At 46.7% G+C, this 23,339-nt stretch overlaps 1 protein-coding gene across 1 annotated transcript in view; it reads left to right on the plus strand.

Annotated features, from left to right (window-relative positions):
• The window catches only part of TRMT11 (tRNA methyltransferase 11), a 285,703-nt gene that overhangs the window by 67,020 nt on the left and 195,344 nt on the right, over window positions 1-23,339 (plus strand). Inside the window, exon 2 of the mRNA XM_085611819.1 lies at window positions 4,018-4,083. Within this exon, the coding sequence (XP_085467945.1) occupies window positions 4,018-4,083 (66 nt within the window). The remainder of the gene's footprint in view (window positions 1-4,017; window positions 4,084-23,339) is intronic.

Here is a 23,339-nt window from a genome sequence, read left to right on the forward strand (position 1 = left end):
GCCCCTCTTCTTCCCTGTTCTCCATTGGCTGGCCTAGTAAATGCTGGCCAGCCATTGGAGAAGAGGTCCCGTCACTCTAATCCTGCCCCGTCCTTTTCGGATCGGGGGGCGTGTTTTTTGCGAGAAGTCTCAGGGAGGAGACAACAGCAAAACACGCCCCCCAATCCGAAAAGGACACTCCCTTTCTCCGAGGCATTTTCTGCTGTGCCTCGGAGAAAGGCGGTGGTGTCCCGGCGTTGCTCCCTCACCTGATCTCCTTCGTGCCAGATACAGTTAGTTGGACAAATAAACCTGCTTATTGTAATGCTGTGAAGAGGAAGATGACAGCTACGAGGGTCGCGTATGCTCAGCACGACTGGGAAGCCTGCTATTATGGCAGCAGAACATGGTCGTCCTCGCGCAGCCACGCAGGAAGCTTTCTTACGAGGGCAGTGGTGGATCACGGAACAGCACTGTGTCCCGATGAGCTGGAAACGGGAGCAGAGAGCGTGTTTACACTGAGGCGCCCTCCCGCCTCCTCCGTTACGCCATAGCCAGGAGTGCCCGTCTCACGTCACAAGCTGCCTCTATTATTGGAGTATGGCCAGGACACCTAGGTTTGCGGCTCCTCCTGTTGGAGACGGACAAATCCATGGAATCCCAAAAGCGTAGAAAGAGCAGGCTCCCGGTGTAACCCTCCCCCTTCCATCGCCTGATGTAATTCCCCTCCACCCTTATTTAAACGCACTGTCTTGGGTTTGGCAGGCTTCAAGGAAAAATAGCTGCACGCTAGTGCCTCAAATCTGAAAATACTTACCCCCCCTCTTTTTTTTTTTTAAGTTAATTTGTTCTGGTCGTAAATTGCAACGTCTTCCTGAGAGACCTTGAAAGCATTTAGCAAAAAGCGAAAGCCTCTGAGCCCTACCCTGTGGTAAATGCGGCTCCTGCGCTGGCAGTCACGGACATCAGCTGAGCTCGGCTGAGACGAGGACCGCTCCGATTAATCAGGACGGTACTCTAGGGAGAGCAGATAAAACCTTCCGGAGACAGAACCTTGGCTCAGGCGGGGCCCTCACTGCCTATCCTCTGTAGTGTGGCGGGCTGGATAAAGCAAGCAGTGCTGCACAGCATTACCCAATCCCTTGATCCCCTTCGGGCGTCTGACCCTTTCCTCTGCGCGCCTTGGCACAGCCGGATTGCAGCGCTTCCTTTTTCCACTGAAAGCATGTTTCTTTCAGGACAGTAATATGAGTTCCAGAGCAGACACAGCCCCCTGAGAATGTGCTTCTCATCTGACCCCACGCTTGTCCTCCAAGCGACGAGGCGTGGGGGCTTGAACCCCAGGGCGGCTGTTACAAAACCTCGACCCCCCCCCCCCTCCGATGAGGCGTGGGGCTCTGACCCCCAGGGCGGCTGTTAGAAGACCTCGAACCCCCCCCCCCCCCCTCCGATGAGGCGTGGGAGCCTGACCCCCCCCCCCCCCCCCCCAGGGCGGCTGTTACAAGACCTCGACCCCCCCCCCCCCTCCGATGAGGCGTGGGGCTCTGACCCCCAGGGCGGCTGTTACAAGACCCACTTGTGTCCCGTCAGGCTGGGCTTTGTCTCCTCATTGGGGCGATGCGGCCCCATTGTGGGGCTGTCAGGGCTGATGGGCCGTGGATTTTCCCACTTGAGAGGGGCGCCTTTCACTGCGTGCGGCTGTTTACATCCTGTCCCGAGGGCCTGCTGGCTGGGTGTTCGTTTACATGCAGCTGAAGGGAGGGGGTCCACGTGTGTCTTTGTTTATTTACATCCCGCTGCAGTGAAGGTGCCCTCGTGTGTGTGTGTGACTTTGTTTACATCCTTCAGCAGTGAGTGTCCAAGTGTGTCTTTGTTTATTTACATCCCGCTGTAGTGAGGGGGTCCACGTGTGTGTGGCTTTGTTTACATCCTTCTGCAGTGAGTGTCCAAGTGTGTCTTTGTTTATTTACATCCCGCTGCAGTGAAGGTGCCATCCTGTGTGTGACTTTGTTTACATCCCGCAGCAGTGAGTGTGTGTGTCTGTTTACATCCTTCAGCAGTGAGTGTCCAAGTGTGTCTTTGTTTATTTACATCCCGCTGCAGTGAAGGTGCCCTCGTGTGTGTGTGTGTGGGGGGGGGGGGGGCTTAGTTTACATCCCGCTGTAGTGAGGGGGTCCACGTGTGTGTGGCTTTGTTTACATCCTCCTGCAGTGAGTGTCCAAGTGTGTCTTTGTTAATTTACATCCCGCTGCAGTGAAGAGAGCTATTGGCATTGCTCATGACAATGCCGTTTCTTTAAATGTTTTTAAAAAAAAACCATAAACAAAAATAATGTCATGAGCAATGCCAATAGCTCTAACTTTACCAATGCCGAGACCATTGCATTGTAAATGCTTGTTATTTTTGTTGGAGCATTCTGTGTGAGTGTACGTTTATCTGCCTGCTCCCAGCTCGTCTCACACACCTTCCCTCTCTCTGTGTTGCCTCCCACCTCCCTTCCCTCTCTTCATATAGCCATCCACCCCACAGTACAAAAAAAATCTATGACGCGGTCGTTGCTGGACATGTGATAGTACATTTTTTAAAAAACTTTTTGTTTATGCTGCCAGCCCCCCTACGCCCTCCCTTCATCTTGCCTCATGTCCCACACTACTTCCCCACCTGGAATTGATAAAAAAGCAGTTTGACGCGGCAAGTGTTAGCCTCGTCATAGAAATATTTTCTTTTACTTTTTATCCGTGTTGCCCTCCACATGCCCTCTCTCCGTCTCGTGCCTCATCTTCCTTCCCTGTAAGCAATTTTATAAAAGTGCTATGATGCAGCCTGTGCTGACTGCATCACATCACTTTATATTATTTATTATTATTTTTTTTACATTTTAAGGCATGCTGCACTGCACCCATGCTGCTGTACAGCAAGACTACATTTAACAAAGCCAATAGCCTACGTAGTCGAGACCTATTGGCCTTTCCAATGTTTTCTCTTGATGTAAGCAGCTAAGGTATGCTAGAAAAGTTTGCTGATTTACTCCAGGGGGACTACATGGACACCTGTTAAAGGGTAGGCCTCATAGCTCTTATCTGGGACCCTAGCACTAATATACTTGTCTGATGCTAGCTCTCATTAATGAAATTGTGCACCAGTTACATCCCCAAGTGTTGTGATGCTACACCTGTCATGTGCCTCTTAGGGAGAACAACGATAACAATACCCTAGTTATATGACTATGAGAAGAACAAAGGTGTGTAAATTTGAAGCTGTTGAATTCATAATTCAGTGGACTGTTCTTTCCCTACCTATAAATTAAAGTGGCACTTTATGTGTTGCCTTACAGGGACAGTGGCACATGGGGCAATGTAATACACTTTGGGACACCCGTCTAAATACTCAATGGGTCTTAAATCATTCTGTCCCTACCAAAGACAGATAGGTAGTGACACATGTTGACCCCATACTAAAGGTCTGTTTGTATCATAATTGTGAACATGTGCTAGCTAACATGACAAAGCTTACTAATATGTGCTTGAGACTAAAACAAGTGACACATTTTGATTCAAGTACCCACATATGTAAAGTGAAAAAGTTACCTAGATAGAGCACGGAACCTTGGTAACTATAGGCATAGTATAGCAGGCCATCCATACAATAGCACCAATGTGGCAGAATATGTGTACTTGATGTTATCTTCCCTGAGGCGTCTCCTTTAAGAGAGAATGAAGTAGGGTTCCCTTTGAGTAAATTATCAGTGTTTTCAGACATAGTTAGCTGTTTTCATCTAGTGAAACGGAATCCGCGAGTTTCAATCTCTAGTAAAGTAGACAAAGGAGCTAACCACATTCACTCCACAACTAGGAACATTCCATGTGTAAGAACCACTTCTTGCTAATTCTGATTTTGTTTAAGATTTTGAGAGAGATGGTGCCCTAGTTATTGACCTCGCACTATTTTGATATATGAAATATAAAGTATAACTAAATATCCTCAGAAGTATTTTGTAGTTGATGTAATCTTGTTTCTTGTGCTTTCTTTTTGTTGTAGGAAATAACGTCCTTACTCTCACTATATGGCGGACAGTTTATTAGCCAGTCAGAAAGTCCTGTGAAGGTAAGTTGCAAATTACTTCACTTGTAGAAGTCTATTGCATGACCTTTGATAAAGTGGTCATTGGATTACTTTAGACGATCCCTTTTATTATCCAAAGTTTATATTTAGTTTGGCTGTTATTTGATGACCCAACACTGTATAGCATAAGGAACAAAAAAGTTAATTGGATGTCCGCTATCCTATAGCATAATGCAATTTGTATTAAAAACTAAATAAGTGCATGTGGCAATGCTTTTTTACGGAGCCTGCTGCCTGTTCAACCACATACTGTGATTACCAAATATCAAGGTACCCTGCTTTTGATTTCAGCTTGTGCTTCTTTTTTTCTCTTCCCTATACTTCCTGACTGACTCCCTTTACCAGGTTATTTTTCATCCCTGTTTTCTCCCTCTGTCACCGGCTTTCAATCTTTTACTTCCTCCTCCTCCTTTCATTATTTTTATGCTTTCGCCCACTCTCTGTATCAAAGTCTGAGGATGAAAAGTCCTGATCCCCATAAATCAGTGTCGGTGTCCACCATCCCAGCTGCTGTCTCAAGTTAATCTAATTTCTTGCATCCTTCTAAAGAGACCCTGTGTCCAAAAGACAAAACCGGTCTCGGATTAACATTGATTACGATGTTGGCAGACTGTGTATATATTGTATAAACTGTATTTCAAGTAAATCCTAACCATAACTACTGAGGCTCTATTGCTGCTGCTGAAATATATTATAATCATTTGGTAGTTATAGTTAGGACCTAGTTTCCATAGGAAAAGCATGTTTTGACTTACCTAGAACTTTGGCGTCGTTTGACCAATCTTCATGAAATTTTCCCACAAAAGTGTCAAAGTAGGTTCCGTGTGTCATGGAAAGTTTGGGGGTGATTCGTGCAGTGGGGACCGAGAAATAGGGGCGTGAAGAAAGGGTGCATTTGTAATGTTAATTCCCATAGGAACGTATTGTCGAACCTACAGCCTGAACTGCTGGATGGAATTACACCAAATTTGTCGGAAAGGTAGATGTTGTTAGTCAGATTGTGATTTTTGTTATCTGGTGCAAATCTGCCCAGACGTTTTTGAGAAATTTAAGCCAAAAATTATAGTGATGTCCCTGGGCGCGGATATTTCACGATGATTCCATGATTAATCGTGGATGTGTACGCCATCGGGAATGCTGTGATTGACTAGACTGAACCTGTACAGAAAGTTGGGACTGCCATTTTATCGTTCGTGGCTAAAAATGTGTGTGAAAGCTAACATAAGGGGTAAGGGTAGAGCTACTCTGACCCCATGTTTGAGAAATGGGTATGTTGGTGACACAAGTTATGTGTCCAGAATTGTTTTTTTAATTGCACACGATATTCGTGACAATGCCGCGAGCGCCAGTTCGGCCCCTCGTGTACCATCGCGGGGATGTTGTGACTATTGTGGCATCTTCACGAATATTGGTCACAGACTCATGTACGCACTCACAAACTCACTCAGGCACTTATACACCGATTCATAAACCCACTCACACACTTATACAGCCAGTCATATACCACCACAGGTACCCATGCACTCACTCACATACCCATTCAGGTACTTATGCACCCACTTGCAGACTCACTCGGAGAGTGACACACCCATGTACAGACCCACTCAGAGACTCATGCATCTACTTGAAGACTCAGTTGAATTCATGCGTACAGTCTCATACCCTCTTAGAGACTCTTATGCCCACTCACAAACCCACCTGGGCACTCATGCACCCACTCACAGATCCACCCAGATGCTCATGCACCCACTTACAGACTCACTTGGAGAGTCACAAACCCATGTACAGACCCACCCAGAGACTTGTGCACCCACTTACAGACCCACTCACACACTCATGTATGTACTCACAGACCCACTGAGACTCACTCATTCATGCATGTACCCATTCACTCACCCACTCAGAGACTTATGCTCTCACTCACAGACCCATTGAGGTACTCATATACCCACACACAGATCACTCAGACACATACATCCACTCATGGATCCACTCAGACACTCACACACCCGTACCGTCACTTACACAGCCATTTATAGACTCACTCAGAGACTTATGCACCCAATCAGTTATACACTCAGACAGACTCGTACCCACTCACAATCGCTACCAGTCATAGACCCACTGAAAGACTCATCCACTCACTCACAGATCAACTCATGCACCCACCCACTCACTCACCTACCTAGACACCTACTTAACCACTCATGTATCCACTTACAGATCCAGTCAGACAGTCATATATTTACTTACAAATGCACAAAGGCACCTATGCACCTACTCGCAGATTGGTTGTGCAAGTCTCTCACTCAATCAAAGACCCATTGTGGCACTTATGTGCCCACTCATAGATGTGCTGAGGCAGTCACGCATTTTGTTACAGAAGTATTGATAGACTGATGCACCGTCTCACAGATCCCCCTCAAATACTTATACAGTGAATGAGAGACTCACTGATACTGTGATGCATGCAGTCATAGATTACACTGAAAAGGTTATGCACTGTGCTATAGAGATATATTAAGGGAGTTGTATATGCTATTAAACAGTAATTTAGATAGTAATGTGTTTAGACTGTCCGTTATAATCCATTTTGCAGTTAGAAGTTTTGAATGTGGTGGAGGTGGCTATTAAATACCTGCATTTGTTTTATCATTTTGTGACATATTGGTGGTGACCGCGGCTACCGAGATCATTGCGTTCCCGGCCTCACTGCGAAAACGGAAAATCGGTTTAAATGGTGGTTTTTATACAAACTCCCTACAAAAATATAACTTTAAACAGTGCAGCAATAAACCCCTAGTGTCGGAAATACTGTAAAATGTGTGCAGATATGTGTTTTCCGCCACCTAAAAAAGTCACATTCATCGTAGTTACCGTAGTCATCGGGACTCTCGGTGTAATCACAAACGGGAAGTAGAATTCATTTTTAAGGTAACATTTTTTAATATGGTGGTGGGCGTTGAATGTCTGCTTTTGTTTTGCGATTTCATGGCGTGATCATCGCAACATTGTCGCAAATTTCAAAAATTCAAAAAAATTATAATTTAACAATAAATGAACAACATTTTGGGCTCTAGGGTGGTTCTGAGAAGAGAGTCTTTGAGTTGAGTGTGTGTAAGACAGCTACATATAAGACTGTAGGCAAAGTTTCAGGTGGCCTGGAAACACCCTGTTCCCTTTGTCTGTGAACTACATCATCTCAATATATTTTATGCATGTCAAAACGCAAGTTGTTGTAGATATTGCCGATGTTATGGTCTCTGAGTAAAGCAGATACAGTGTTATTAACATGTTTCTTTGCTTTGTCAATCTGTGGACAGAATTGATTTAACCAATTCCATTTTTGTCTTTGGCATATATTAGAGTACACCAAGACAGTGTGAGGGAAAAGTGACATCAGTTTTGCAATTGTGTCCTTCATTAGGATTTCCTTCCCACCCCCAGTCATTGTGCTTGAGTCATTGTCACAACAGTGCACAATCATGAGGTGAGGAGCTTGGAAATCCACAATAGTTTTGACTCTCTCTGGCCAAACCAACTAATCTCCACTTTGGCCAACCCAAGTCCCTGTCAATACCTTTTTGTTTTTTGCAGCCTCTTTAGCTCAATAGACATAGATGTGGCCCACAATCCACATACTAAGCATTGTGTAGGAACGAGAAGTAGCACACAGGACAGGTCTGCAGCTCAGTATCACAGTTGGTATTATGAAAGACAGTGAAAATGCATGTGTGCTGGTAGTTTGAAATAAGAATTGAAATTTGATTGGATGAAGGGAATATGCAGGTGAATAAAAGTAGGTGCATTTGGAAATGATTAGCAAATAGGTGTTTCATTGGCTTTCGTAAATGGCAAAAACAAATGAGTACAGAGTTGGATATGCTTTACAGTATGTGTAGTAAACCACACCTGCAGTAGTTCATTTTGTAATTAGTATGGTCCTTCTGGAATGTGTTGTGAACTTGTGACCTACTGGCTGTAGAGGGTTTCTGTGGAGAATCTGCAGAGGGTGTATTGGGGAAAGGGTATTAAAGAAACAGGTATTGATTTTTAAAAATTGGAGAGGTTTAGGTTAATTGTTTTATGAGGTAGGTAAGATTCTCTAGTGAGGGTGTTACAAGAATGTGTAGTATAGTGATAACAATACAAAAGTGTGAAGGGAAGTTGGTTTTCCGACTCCCTTTTTCATTGCGATTACTTTGCGAGTGTTGTCACAAAGGCATGCATTTTGGGCTACATCCAAACAGGAGTGAAAGGGTTAATAGACAGTAACCATTCAGAAATGCAGTTACAAAACTGAAATAGGAAAGCAATGTTTTTATTAGTTGACTTTTGCAGTACCAGGCATTGTAAAGTTCAGAAGGTTGTCATTAATAGTTGTTTTCTGTGAGAGTGGTGTTCCATTCTTGTGCTAAGTTTTTACAAACACTGAGAATATTGCATCTACCTAATTAGAGAAAAAACAATCAACAAACTCAATTTTCTGATATGTTAATATATTTTGTTTGTAAATCAAAAAAATGATTAATAAGGTATATACTGTCATTGTAATCAAACGAATTTGAAAGGTAAATAGTTATTTAAAAAAGAAAGGATGATATATAATTAAAATTGTAAGTTATTTTATATATCTTTAAAAAGGTATGACATTGTTTGTCTCATGTGCAGATCAGATGTATGTCAAGTTAGTTTAGAATGTGCTTCCATTGAGGTCAATCTTGCACTTGTATTGCTTTACTGCATTCTGGATGTAGTAGGAGAAAAAACTGAACACTAATGGCCTCTGTTATCTTGTCGTATATTTCAAAGTTTTATGTGATGAACAAAAATGTGGCGCACACACTTTAAAGATACTTATGTTGTTTATTCCGCTCCAGTGGCAGACAAATAAAAATATATATATATGTGTGTGTGTGTATGTATATATATATATATATATATATATATATATCCTACTGGCGGTCGCGAGTAGGTAGTTATAGTTAGGACCACGTTTCCATAGGAAATCCGCAACATTCTATTTTGAATAACTTTGGCGCCGGTCGACGAATCCTCGCGAATTTTTCAAAATAGGTGGGGCGCTACGCTCCGCTCCTACCCTGAAAGTCTCGGGGGGATTCGTCAAGCGGGGGCTAAGATAAAAGGGGGGTCCCAAAACGCGTTTTTCCCATGCATTTTTCCATAGGACCTTTAGACAGGGCTACAGCCCGAACGGCTGAACAGAATTACTAGAAATTTGGCAGAGAGGTAGTCCTCGGGTCAAGGAAGTGCCTTTTGTAGGTTTGGTGTAAATCTGTTCAGTAGATTCTGAGAAAATAGCCTTTAAATCAATATATATATCTGAGCCAGCTTACGGTGCGCTTACGGTACGCTTACCGTACGCGTACGGTGGCGTGCGCGAGCGCGATTATGATTGGCTCTTAGATCTTAGTAAACATTCGAATCGGCCGAAACCAGGAAGCGGCGGCCGCCATTTTCTCTCTCGCACTGAGAGAGATGATTAACAAACAAAGCACAAAAACATTTAAAGGGGCTGTTTTGACAGCTCCCACACACATAGCCATGTACAGGGAGTCCCCAAATATCCCCCAAGGCCAAAAACGGAATTTTTATTTTTTCGCTAATTTCGCCGATTACGCTTACCGTACACGTACGGTACAAAAATTTTTTAAAAAATAAAATATCCACACTAACCCCACCCCGTGTGCAATTGGTGACCGAAGGTCACCAATTGTGCATGGCTTATCACGTAATTAAAAAACGAAAATATTAAAAAAAAAAATATTTAAAAAAAAATTATCCACACTCTCTCCACCCCGTGTGCAAATGGTGCCCGAAGGGCACCATTTGTGCATGGCTTATAACTACTGCGAAAAATTAAAATATTTCCTTTAAAAACGAAGTGCATTATATGTCCTCCATGTGCGCACGGTGCGCGAAGCGCATCGTGCGTACATGGCCCATCTAGCGTAACGTGGGCACGCGGTGCGCGTAGCGCACCGCGTGCCCACCGTGCGTGCACGGCACTAACTGCGTAAAGTGGGCGCGCGGTGCGCGAAGCGCACCGTGCGCGCACGGAACAAACTGCGTTAAGTGGGCGCGCACGCCACGAATGGCGTAAAGTAACTTAGCATTTAAAAAAACGTACAAATTCACTGAAAAAACCATAGGTTTCACACACGTTATAGTTAGGAATTAGCATTTAAAAAACCTTGCAAATTCACTGAAAAAACCATAGGTTTCACACATGTTATAGTTAGCGGAAATTTTACTGATAAAAAACCAATGAAATTCCCCCGTTCTAGTTAGTGCAGGCAACTATAACTCACGCGACCGCAATCTTCTGCTGATGACATATGTGTCTTTATGAAAAGAAAATATTTGTAATATATGTATAGCTAAAAATGTATGGAAGAAGACATGGGTAAATAAGTGTCTAAATACAGTATTAGCATCAGCAGAGGATTGCGGTCGCGTGAGTTATAGTTGCCTGCACTAACTATAACGGGGGAATTTCATTGGTTTTTTATCAGTAAAATTTCCGCTAACTATAACATGTGTGAAACCTATGGTTTTTTCAGTGAATATATATATATATATATAGTGCTGCTTATAACTAATGTTTTCTATTGAATTCTGGGATTTATAGTCTTATTTGTTCCATTATAAAGAATGAATACAACACTTTGAAAGCGGAGTTTATGCACTATAGCTGTATATGAATTATAAATCTGAATTGATCTGTGCATGGAGGTTTATTGGTAAGGCTGTCTTATCACTTCAAACTGCTACACAAGGTATACATTTTTCTTAAACCATATAGAACTGAACATTGAGGTAGGATGTAGCAGGCCATAGCGCAGGGAGCTATTCGCTTAAAAAGTAAAAGATGCACTGTGATGTTTCAGTGAGCTACATGCACTCATAGAAACCTGTCTGCCCAATTATAAATCCAGCCTACACCCAGACTTAAATCCGAGATACCCAAGAAGAAAAGCAGGCAGACACTGAAATACCTAATGAAATAGTCAGAGAAGTATGCAAAGATTCACTCACGCAGAAAGGCACAACTGATGTATTTTGTGGTAATAAAGGCAGTTTATCACGGACTTAACTAACACAGTATACACTAGTACACCCAGGAGGCAATCTATGCAGGCCCTTACAGACACATTCAGACAATCCCATATCGCATAAAGAGAGGCAGTGATTTTTTATTTTTTTTGCAGAGTTTTATATAGCGCGAACTTGACCCGAATCCAATCGGGTATCAGAGCGCTTTACATAGAACCAGTTACGTTACATGACGACACACATTCATTTCGTAAAAGATTTACATACATATGGAATCGCAGCCCCAGATAGGAAATGAAGAACTACTTCAGAAACTCTTCCGCTGCCATCCCCCTCTCTGGGGGCAAGATCGATGCCCCTGGGGGAAGCGCCAGCGCTTCCCCCAGGGGTTGTGCTCGTGACGGAGCGGTTCCGTCATGAGCACAGTCCAACCGATGCTCATGGCGGAACTGCTCCGCCATGAGCATCAAAGGGGATAAAAAAGACCGTAGAAATTTAAAAAAAAGAAAAACAAAACAAAGGTTACAGGGACCTTTATAGATAGGACATAGAATTTAAAAAACCTTAGTAATTCACCAGAAGAACCAAAGGTCACAGGGACGTCATAGTTAGACTGACATTTCACTCGTACAAAACCAGAGAAATTCTGCAGTTATAGTTAGCTGAGCTTACTATAACTCGCGCCCTGCAATGCTCTGCCTATGACCTCACATATTACATCACTCATGACATGGTCAGTAACATCACTGATGACATCTCAAATTACATCACTCATAACATCATCCACAGAATCTCTGACGCATCTATTCACACCTCAATATAACCTTTCATACACCCACTCCAACTTCCAAACTACCATTCTCAAAACCATTTACACACGCATACCAGTACTTAAACACCCACTCACTCACGAAAACCAATAGGTTCTACTAATGAAACATGCCATATACTCAATAATGTGCATGCATGTATTCCATCAATGCAGCTCATTATTGTAAAGATTCGACAGCAGTATAAGCGTTCTCTGACAATCTATCAAAACCTGATAGTTGATTCGTACTTTAAATACACGAGTGGTGAAAAGGATGGACTTTGGGTGGGTGGATTGAATGAGGATTCATTGCTGCACTTGATTAGCTGAAAGTCACGACCTCTAACTCTATACACTTGTGCAGATATTACTCCCCCCCCCGCCCCCCCCCTGTGGGAAGCCCGGTTGCTTGGGCCCCAGAAGTGCCTGGGGAGTTGGGAGCGGCCCCACGCGGCTCTCTGAAACCCAGAAAGGAGGAAGCCTGGACTTAAGATGGCGGCTGCCCTGATCGAGCCTTGGGACATTTACAAGCAGCCATTTGAGGAGTGGAGTGGCCCCTAATTCCAACCTCCTGTTGAATACGTGTGGTACTATTTAGCTTCTGAGTTGTTCCTTCCCCACATAGGGGAGAGACCCTAGGGGAAGTAGCCCCCGAGCGGTTATGAGGTCACCCGGTACACTGCCGGCCCTCGACTCATAGGAGGGGGTGTCTGTGAATTCGAGGGTCTGTGCCCTTGCCCCCGACCCTGCAGTCCATATGGTGGGGGGAGCGGCATAGGCCGTCAGACCTATCTCCGACCTATCTCAGACTGGAGCAGCAGCCAAAAGAAGTTTTTTTTTTTTCTTCTTCAACCAATCCTTCCCCCCCTGCCAGAGATGAACAGACAAGACACACCGGCCTGAACACCCCACTCCAGACAATTTGTGAACAACACCAGCGCTCCAACAAGAGAATGTAGAAGGGCGCTGAAAGACCCATAATAAATGTCTTTTTTGAGCCTAAAGTCAGGACAGGGAGAGTTGCACTAAGATGTATACCCAGAGTTCAAGAGCAACCAGTGAGTTTTCTTTTTTTTTTTTTTTTTTCAACCAGTGAGTCGATCGCAGGGGCAGAGTTGTTTCACCCATTAAGAAATGCCCAACTCTCACTACGGCTGTTAGGAATTGGGATGATCTTCAGACTTTGGAACTGTCCCTTCCACCTCTCCTCTCACCACTCATGACCTGGGAGTGAGCTGGAGGATGAGGCGGACGGCTCTTCCCTGTAACTCCATGACCGATGCTCTTGATGGAACTTTGACGATGCCCCCTGGGCTGAAACCATAACTGTCTGTACTTACTGCGGTGCCCGAGCAACCTTAGCTCATGCCCGGTGGAGCTGTCCTATGCAGCTATAGAGGAGTCTGGCTCTGGTTCACCCCTCTGCCGTCACCTATCCAGCCGGACATCGGACATTGTTTTTCTCGTCCCCCCGTTGTTTCCCACCTGCATTCCTTACCCCTGTTTTACCTTTTCGCCTTTATCTTTCATTCCCCATAAGGCGTGTGTATGAGCTAATAATTCATATTATTGTGTAATCTCATGTTTTTCTCCTATGTCTATACTTGGCTTTGTAATTTATGTAACCTGTAACTCGCTGATCCTCATGTAAAGCGCTCTGATACCTCCGGGTCTAGCCAGCGCTGTATAAAACTTTACAAATAAATAAATAAAATAGATTCATAGGTCTACACACACATATCCAGTTACCTGTACAGCCACTCATACACCAACTCACTCACTTATACAGCCATTAATATTTTCACATATAGAGCTTCTCACACACGTACTCACTCACCGATATAGTCATTCAGACTGCCTTGTGCTCACCTATACAGTTATACACACACACACTTACTTTTTCTTACAGATACTAACACATACTCACCCTACAGCTCCTCACACCTGTACTCACTAACCCATACAGCCACTATTACAATCCCTCTCTCACACATACAGTCACTCATCTACTCCAACACTCATCTATACTGCCTTTCACATACACTTACCCATACACCACTGACACATCCATTCACTAACCGACACATCCGTACACACACTCAGTCACTTATACAGCCCTTCTCTTATACACTCACTAACCCATACAACCACTGACTCATCCACTTACTCATCCATGCAGGCACTAACACACCCTCTTACCCCACACAGATAATCATTCATATACCCACTCATACCCATACACCAACCCATACAGCCACTTAGACACCTTCTGACAGACATTCAGACAACCTAGTCAGTGACCGATACATTCACTGAGACACCCAATCACTCACTTATACAGTCAGTCAAACACCTACTGAATCATCATCAATACACCTTGGTATATATATTGTAACAGTCATAAACATTTTAAAACACTAACAGTCACTGTATGATATAATCAGTGATGTTACTGACTATGTTATGGAGTGATATAATATATGAGGTCCTAAGCAGTGCATTGCGGGCGCAAGTTATAGTTAGCTCAGCTAACTATACCTGCTGAATTTCTCTGGTTTTGTATGAGCGAAATGTCAGCCTAACTATAACGTCCCTGTACCCTTTGTTTTTTCAGTGAATGTATGTATATGTATTTTTATAACCTACTTGTCACCAGTAGGTAGTTATAGTGAGGACCTAGTATGCATAGAGAGAGCGTTTTCTGTTTTACTAATAACTTTGACTTGTTTTACAGATCTTCATGAAATATTCCAAGCTAGTTTGCCAGTCGCTCCAGCTGCTGTCTGGAAAGTTTTGGGTTCTCAGCAAGTGGAGGCTGAGGAAAAAGGAGGGGGGGCCCAAAATGCTTTTTCCCCATGCACTTTCCCATAGAGAATTTTGACATGACTACCTCCCGAACCGCTGAACGGAATTACACCAAATGTGGCCAAAAGCTAGATCTTGGTCCAGAAAGAGTGCTTTTTATAATTTGGTGTAAATCCGTTCAGTAGTTTTGGATTTATTGCAGAAAAAAGATTTATGTTTATCTAGAGATGCGGCTCAATAGATCCACGCACAATGCCGTGATTGATTGGCAACAACAAGAAAGACAAGTTGCGGCAGCCATTTTTTGAATCGGGACACGGTTCCCGGGGTGGGTAAACAAAAGTAAAAATAAGATAAAATGGGTCAAGCGAGAGGTATCCTGACCCCATGTAACTGATGGAGGGGTCTGTGAGGGACCCCTCATAGGCAAGAAATTGCTCAAAAATGTTTTTTTTGGGGGTGTGCGAGGATCTGCAGATCCACTGCGGCGCCAAGCAACGCCCTCATTTGTGAATCCACAACAGATCCAGAGCCCAATTAAAAAAAATACACCCACTCACAGACCCACACACATACTCTCTCACCCCCAAAACCAGTCACACATCAATACATTCACTCGCATTCATACATATACACACACACAGCCACGTACACACCCATACAGCCACTTACACACCTATACAGCCACTTACACACCCACTCACAGACCCAACCAGCTACTTACACATCCACTCACACACCTATATAGGAAAACCACTGACACAGCCACTCACTCACACACCACTCAGAGACCCACACAGCCACTTATACACTCACTCATACAGCCACCCATCTCTCACACACATACTATCTCACACCCCCCATACAACCACTCACTTTCTCACTCACACATCTATGCACACACACACACACACACACACCTATACAGTAACTCACACCATCTCACACACCCATATGGTCACTGATACATCCACTCAGAGACCAGGAAAACCTCTCACATAGGCACTCCACACCGACTCTCACAGCCACATACGCTGCAAGCAGGGGTAGGCCGCAGGGCCTGACCTGCAGCAAGGCCCTATGGCCAACATGCCGCCGTGCAATGTCCTGTAACCTTTGTTGTGTTTAGTGAATTTCTAAGGGTCTGTGAATGTGTGTGAGTGGTTGTGTGGATGTGTGAGTGGTTGTGTAAGTAGGTTTGTAGATATGTGAGTGAGTGTATGTTTTTTTTTTTATAACTGTGGTCTGGATCTGCGGATCCACCCAGATCCGCGGAGGATCAGCGGAGCCTCACATGATTAAAAGAAAAAAGGTGTTTTGGACAATTTCTTGCCCATGAGGGGTCCCTTACAACCCCTCTGTAGGAGGCTGGCTTAGTATATGGTGTACACTCTCCGGAGTGAAGCACCTTGCACTAATCCAGGCAACCCATATGGTGATTTTAGGGATCTTTGATAACCATAGAAATCTCTTAAAAGTGCTAGCTGTGGAGAGCAGCCTTCAGGCTTATCTTGAAGAATTGTAAAGCGGCTTATTTTATCCCATTTAATCAACAGTGTGGATGATATAAAAATGATCCATACAGTGTTTTATAAAAAATACGTCTGTTTATTACATAACACTATCACTCACATGTTGGTTTATCTACCCAGAGATATCAACAAAATACTCAAGAATACTTGAAAATAATCATGTAGCACAAATATATACTTGTCTCCTGGGGGAGACAAAACCATAAACTAAGAAAGTGGAATGCGAACTGCAAAGGAGAATGAAGCTTAGACCAGAAGACTGAGGAACTGGGGACACAAGGAACCTCCTAAGGTACGTACTCAGGAACCCCACGGAGGCTGTGTGCAGAGTGGAAACGCAGCTGCATTCCCAATGAAAGTCAAGGGAGAATTTGCGGTTGCAGTTTTAACTAAGGACCCTTCCCAGAGGACCACAAAGAAACCCTTTGGAAGAAGGTTCACCCAGGAGCCAGGTTACCTGCACCAGGGAAGCTGGGTGCATAGGGGTGAAGTGACGTCGAAACCTGCCATAGACAACAATGGATGACTTTGAAGAAGTTTCCTCTGGAAAAGCCTGTGAAGGAGTCCGGTGGAATCCAAAGTCGAATTTCTGAAGAGGAGAACCTGCAAGTAGAGGGGACAGAGTCTATGCTACTCTGAGGTGACCAGGAGGCATTGAAGCACAATGCTCATCGATGTCGAGAGGTTCAGGAGTGAAGACGGTGTCCTTGTCGCTGCAACTGTGAGGACGAAGCAACACTGAAGAAGACCAGGAGCCGTGCACGAGCTGCCCCACGTCAGTTGTCGGTGTCTTGGTGGAGAGCGAAAAAATGCAAACGTTGGGACCTGTAAGGTCCAAGGGACTCACCAAGTGCAGGGGAGTCAGAGCAGTCACCGAGCAAGGAGGGGAGCCCCTGCAGCAAAGGAAGACCCTCGAGGGGACCCATAGGCCAAAGGTACAGGAGTCGCAAGAGGACCTAAAGCAGCTTACCAAAGATGGAATATCACGGTACAGAGGATTCAGTGAGGATGCTGATCTTCGAGGGATGAGGTGCTGGAGCTTTTTGTAGCCCGAAGATCTCTGGAGTTCACAGCGAACACGCCTTGGTAACGTCAAGCCGATGCGGTGCACAGGGGTTTGGTCCCAGCGGCTCAGACAAGGGATACTGTCCTCAAAATTGCAGAGAAGACCAGTCAGGGCTCTAGGGAGCTGCAGAACCACCACCTGTTTTGCTGGGCCTCAGTCTTCCTTGATGCAGTCTCGGTTCCAGTCAAAGACCAACGAAGTGCAAGTGTCCAGATGGTTGAAGAGTGTGACCTTTGATATAAGGAAACTTATATCTGTTGTGAGAGATGCAAGCAGCATCTCCCACTGCAATGGCAAGCCTGTAGTCACAGTTTAAGTTGACTCCCATGGGTGGCACAGTACATGCTGCAGCCCATGGGAGACCTCTGGTGTACCTATGCCCTGGGTACCTTAGTACCATATACTAGGGACTTATAAGGGTACTTCAGTAGTCAATTGTGGAGGTACCAAAGTACCTACCAGAACCAAGTTAGGGGAGAGAGCACAAATGCTGGGTCCTGATTAGCAGAAACCCAACAGACTAAGTCAACAACATACTGACACCAGGAAAAACGTGAGGGTAACCATGAAAGCTGATCTTACTTTCCTACCCAACCCCCACACCCTCCCCAACGTAAGGACATGAGATTAATCTTGCCCAGTTGAGTCTTCGTTTTCGAGGTGGAAATATCTGGAAAGTCCCACTGCATTGGCATGGTTACTCCCAAGTTTATGTTCCACTGAAAAGTCTATCCCCTGTAAGGCAATGCACCACCTCAAGAGTTTGGGGTATTCACCCTTCATCTGTTTAAGCCATAAGAGGGGCTTATGGTCTGTCTGAATAATGAAGTGAGTGCCAAACAGGTATGGCCTAAACTTTTTCAAAGCCCAGACCACAGCAAAGGTCTCCCTCTCAATAGCTGACCAACGCTCCTTCCTGGGGGTCAACCTTCTGCTGATAAAAGCTACTGGTTGTTCCTGGCCTTCTGCATTATGTTGTGACAAAGCTGCACCTATTCCTATCTCAGAAGCATCTTTCGGGACAATGAATGATTTGGAGTAGTCAGAACTTTGCTGGGTTGGAGCATAGCACAGGTCATCAAATGGAATTCTTTTGGAGGTGAGATCATCAAGGGGTGTCACTATGGATCTATAACCCATAACAAATCTTCTGTAGGATCCAGTCAGGCTCTGATTAAGTCTGGGTAGTGGGAGTAGTCCAGTCCTAGAGGCCCTAAATTTAAAAAACATGGGCTCTATCCTGAAATACTATCATAGATGCATTACAGCCACGCCCCGCACGCTGAACTTTATCCTTCAAAATATATTCAAAACCAAAAACAACCCCTGGAGCGCATTTTTAATGGCATCAGCTGACGCTCTCCAAATAGACTTAAGCGCATTAAATTCTCCATTGCTTCCTCACACAGCAGGGAAAAGCACATTGAAGAAACAGACAAGATTTCTCTTGAAACTTGCTTATGTGGGAAAATATTAAGGCCATTCCATTCTCGGAAGCCTTGGCAGCCTTGTACGACTATGAACACCAGGTCGGTCTAAAGCCACAGCCATATCTTAGTTGTTCATTTGGGAAAGCCTACGTCACTCAAATCTTAGCTGCGAGGATGATGACACTACAAATTGAAGACTTTATGTTTAAAGTATTTTATTCATTCAGTGTGTCACATCCAAACTCACATACCGCAATACAGGATCGGCAAATGAAAAGGGGCAAAAGTTCGGCATGACAGTACATTTCAATACAAACGTTCCCCGCCCCCTCCAACGTCCCAATGCCCCCCCTAACGCCCCCCCACCCACCGCACCCACCCCACCCACCGTCCAGTGCGCTACTAACATGCAGCCCATCTCCCAAAGCTATAGGTAATTGGGGAGGAGGGTCGCGACCCACTCACTGATCTGGCGGGCTCGTAAGCCGCAGGAGGCGAAGGTACCTCGGACAGGTGAGCTCCCGAAACTCTGTGAGCAGCAGAGAGTGGAATGGTTGCCACAGTTCATTAAATTGCGTTACATCCCCAGCCACCACCAAAGACAATTTCTCCATCCCCAGCACGTGCCATAGTCTGTGGAGCCAGCCCGTGATCGTGGGCACTGTGTCTGTACGCCAGTATATCAAGATATTCTGAACTGCAGAGCCGAGTGCAATGGCGATCTGCCTGCCTCTTCTGGACTTAAGGGGATACATTAGCTCATTTGGGAGTCCTAGCAGGGTATATGCCGGGAAGCGCGGGAGCTCTATGCCGAAACGCAAATCAATGTCATCCAGCACTTCCTTCCAGTAGGCAGTTAAGAGGGGACAGTCCTAGAGAATGTGCGTGAGCGTTCCCCGTTGTCCGCACCCTCGCCAGCATGTATCTGTCTTACTATGATTGAACTCATGAATCCGCTCAGGCGTATAATACCAGTACGTGGACACTTTAGTAAAAGTGTCAGTGAGGCCCATATGGTATGCTGAGTGGCGCGCCCTGTAAGATATGTGGTCCCAGTCCTTGTGGCTCAGTGTCCTCCCAAGCTCCCGCTCCCATCGAACCCTCCCTGGATTGTGGAAATGTGTTGAAGGTAATTGCAGAAACTTATACAGGTCCGAGATGAGCTTCGAGTCCGATGTACGGGACACCAGCCATCTCTCACACGGTAAGAGCCTCCTATCCGCCACATCCCTCACCTTTGGTTGAATGGCCCAGTGCCGAACCTGCATATAACGGTGTCTCTCCGTTTCGGGGAATGAGAAGTCCAGCCGAAATTGTGTGAACGGGATGACCCCCTCGGGGCCATACAGGTGATATAATGCTCTACAGCCCGCCTGCCGCCAATGCGCGAAGGCTCCCCTCTCCATCCCAGGAGTGAAGGCAGGATTATCCACTAGCGGCGAAAGCGGCGAGGGAAACGTGGTGAGGCCATATCTAAGGTAGGTCGCATCCCAGACCCGCAGAGGTACCCTAGTAACGAAGGAGGCGTAAAGGTTCCTAGGCTGGTGGGACCGGAGCAGGAACGGTATCTCCTGCAGAGGTCGCCCCGCCACCTCTTGGTCCTGGAAAAGCCAATGCTTATCCGACTCCCACCTGCACCATTCGACCAGATACCTCAACTGCGCCGCCTGAAAGTATTTACGGAAGTCGGGAATACCTAGGCCCCCAGCGTCAGGGGACAAAAGGGAGAGGGTCCTACGTAGCCTAGGCTTTTTCCCCTGCCAAATAAACCGGGCCACGTCTGACTGTAGCTGCTGTATCCACCCCTTAGGCGGCGGCAGCGGCAGGGCCCTGAATAAGTAGAGTACTTGCGGCAGGATCGTCATCTTGACGGCAGCAATCCTATCTAAACAGGCAAGAATGCTGCGATTCCAGCGGCCTAGCTCGCTCTTGATCTTGGTACCCAAGGCCGAGTAATTGGCCGAAACCATAGCGGACAACGTAGGGGCGATCTGAATCCCCAAATAAGGTATCGCCTCTGAGGACCAAAGTAACGGGAACCTGTCCTGCAAATATGCCTTAGTGTTCGTCGCCAGGGAGATATCCAAAGCCACCGACTTCCCCATATTTACTTTGAAGCCCGAGACAGCGCCGAACGCCGCCAATTCTTCCATACAGGCTGGAAGCGATGTCCGGGGTGTAGCCAACGTAAAGATGACATCATCAGCGTAGAGACTGATCGCATGGGTAAAGCCTCCCATCCGTATCCCCTCCACCACCGGCCGCGTCTGCACCCGTTGCGCGAACGGCTCCATGTAGAGAGCAAAGAGCAGGGGCGAAAGCGGGCAGCCCTGCCTGGTACCTCTCTCGATGGGGAAGGCCGCAGAGGTGTGGCCGTTAACCCGGACCACTGCCGAGGGCTCCCTATAGCAGTTAAGGATCATGGTACGGAACCGATCCCCTATACCCGCCTTCACCAGCACTTGTTCCAGGAAGGGCCAATGCACCCGGTCGAACGCCTTTTCCGCGTCAACCGTGAGCATCATCCTCTCACCCGGGATCCGGGAAGCCTTTTCCAGCAGGTGGACCACCCGCTTCGTATTATCCACCGTCTGCCGCCCCGGAACGAAGCCCGCCTGATCCGGGTCGACAAGGTCGGGCAGATGAAGCGCCAGGCGGCGTGCCAAAATTCCAGTATAGAGTTTCAGGTCGACATTCAGGAGAGAGATCGGCCGATAAGATCCACAGTGCTTTGGGTCTTTCCCCGGTTTGGGGATGACCGTGATGGAAGCCCTCAAGAGGTCAGGTGATATGGCACCGGGTTCCGCAAAGGAGTTGAAGAGGCGGGTGAGGATGGGAGCCAACGACCCGCAGAATGTCTTATAGAAGAGGGCCGAGTAGCCATCGGGGCCCGGCGCTTTGCCGTGCTTGAGTCTGGCAATGGCTGTCACCACTTCCTCTATGCTAATGGCCCTGTTCAGGTGGTCCGCCTGCACGGGGTCCAGGAAGGCAGAGTGACCGAGTCCAGGTAGGAGGTCATAGCCGGCACATCCGTCGGGTCACCTGCGTAGAGGCTCCCGTAAAACCCTCGAAACACGGCCGAGATGCATGCATCATCTGTTACTGCGCCGCCCGTGGGGTCAGAGAGTTCCTTCACCGACTGGCTCTGCTGGGTGGCCCGGAGTCTATTGGCCAAAAGCTTGCTACAGCGGTCCCCCCCAGTATAAAAAGCGTGGCGCAATCGGAGGGCCGCATATTCCGCCCGGTCCACATCCAAGGCAGCAAGAAGTTTCCTCGCTGCCTTGAGCTGCCGCCAAATCCTCGGAGCCCCCGTTCTGCGGTGGATCAGTTCCAGCTCCCGAACTCTGTCAGTAAGCTCATCCCTCTTTAGCTTGCGCTCCCTATTGTCGGCCGCGGAGATTGACAAGAACTCCCCGCGGAGGACCGCCTTCAGAGCTGCCCACTGGGTGGCTCTGGTGGTATCTGTGTTATCATTGTGTGCCAGATATTCCTTAAGTACCCGCCCAATACATTCCGTTACCGCTTTCCTGTGTAGTAGAGTATCCCGAAGGCGCCAGACCCTCTCCGTGGCGGCAGACGGCGGCAAGCAGAAGGAGGCCTCAACAGGGGCATGATCCGACAAGGAAATAACCCCCATGTCCACAGCGGACGCCAGGGCCTGCGCCGGGGAGGTGACCAGGAAATGATCAAGCCTCGCATATGTCTTGTGCGCATGGGAGTAGTAGGAGTAATCCCTGGCCACAGGGTGCTTCTGGCGCCAGAGGTCCCGAAGGTCCACCTCCGCAAGTCTAGCCTTACAGTCGGCTGAAAATTCCCCAACTTGCGGGGAACGCTGCACCGATCGGTCGACCACCGAATCAAAGACCATGTTAAGGTCGCCCCCTAGGATGACATGCCTATCCGGCGAGGCCGAAATCTCCTCCACCGCAGACTGCAGGAACCGCTCCTGTTTATCATTGGGGCTATAAAGGGAGCCTATCGTGAATGGAATGCCCCCCACCCGAAACCTATGTGCCAACAGCCTCCCTTTTATCTCTGCTAGTTTGTGGATGTGTTCCCCCCGGAAATGTCGAGCCACTAGAATCGCCACCCCGGCTGTCTTGGCAATACCGGAAGAGAAAAACTGCGTCGGGAATTTACAAGAGCGTAGCCTATGTGTATCCTGTGGTAACAGGTGGGTTTCCTGAAGAAGGCATATGTCCGCCCGGGTGTTTTCTAACAAGGAAAGCACCGCTCGCCGCTTAACTGGATTGTTCAGACCCCTGACATTCAGGGTCAGGATCTTAAAGGTGTGAGGAGGCATAGTAAGAAATGTGTAGAAAGGCGCTAGCGCCCTGCGTGGCGATCATAGTGAGCAGGCACACTCCCCCCCCCCCCCCCCCCCCCCCCACTCAAACCGCCAGTCAGTCTCCCAAAGACAGTATGCAAAGCCGCTCCCCCCTGCGCTGCGCGGCCTAATACCAATCACCAGCCCCAATGTGACCAGGTCTCCCCCCCCCCCCCCCCCACACCCCTCA

The sequence above is a fragment of the Triturus cristatus genome, chromosome 6 (genome assembly GCF_964204655.1).
Source record: "Triturus cristatus chromosome 6, aTriCri1.1, whole genome shotgun sequence".
Classification (NCBI taxonomy): domain Eukaryota; kingdom Metazoa; phylum Chordata; class Amphibia; order Caudata; family Salamandridae; genus Triturus; species Triturus cristatus.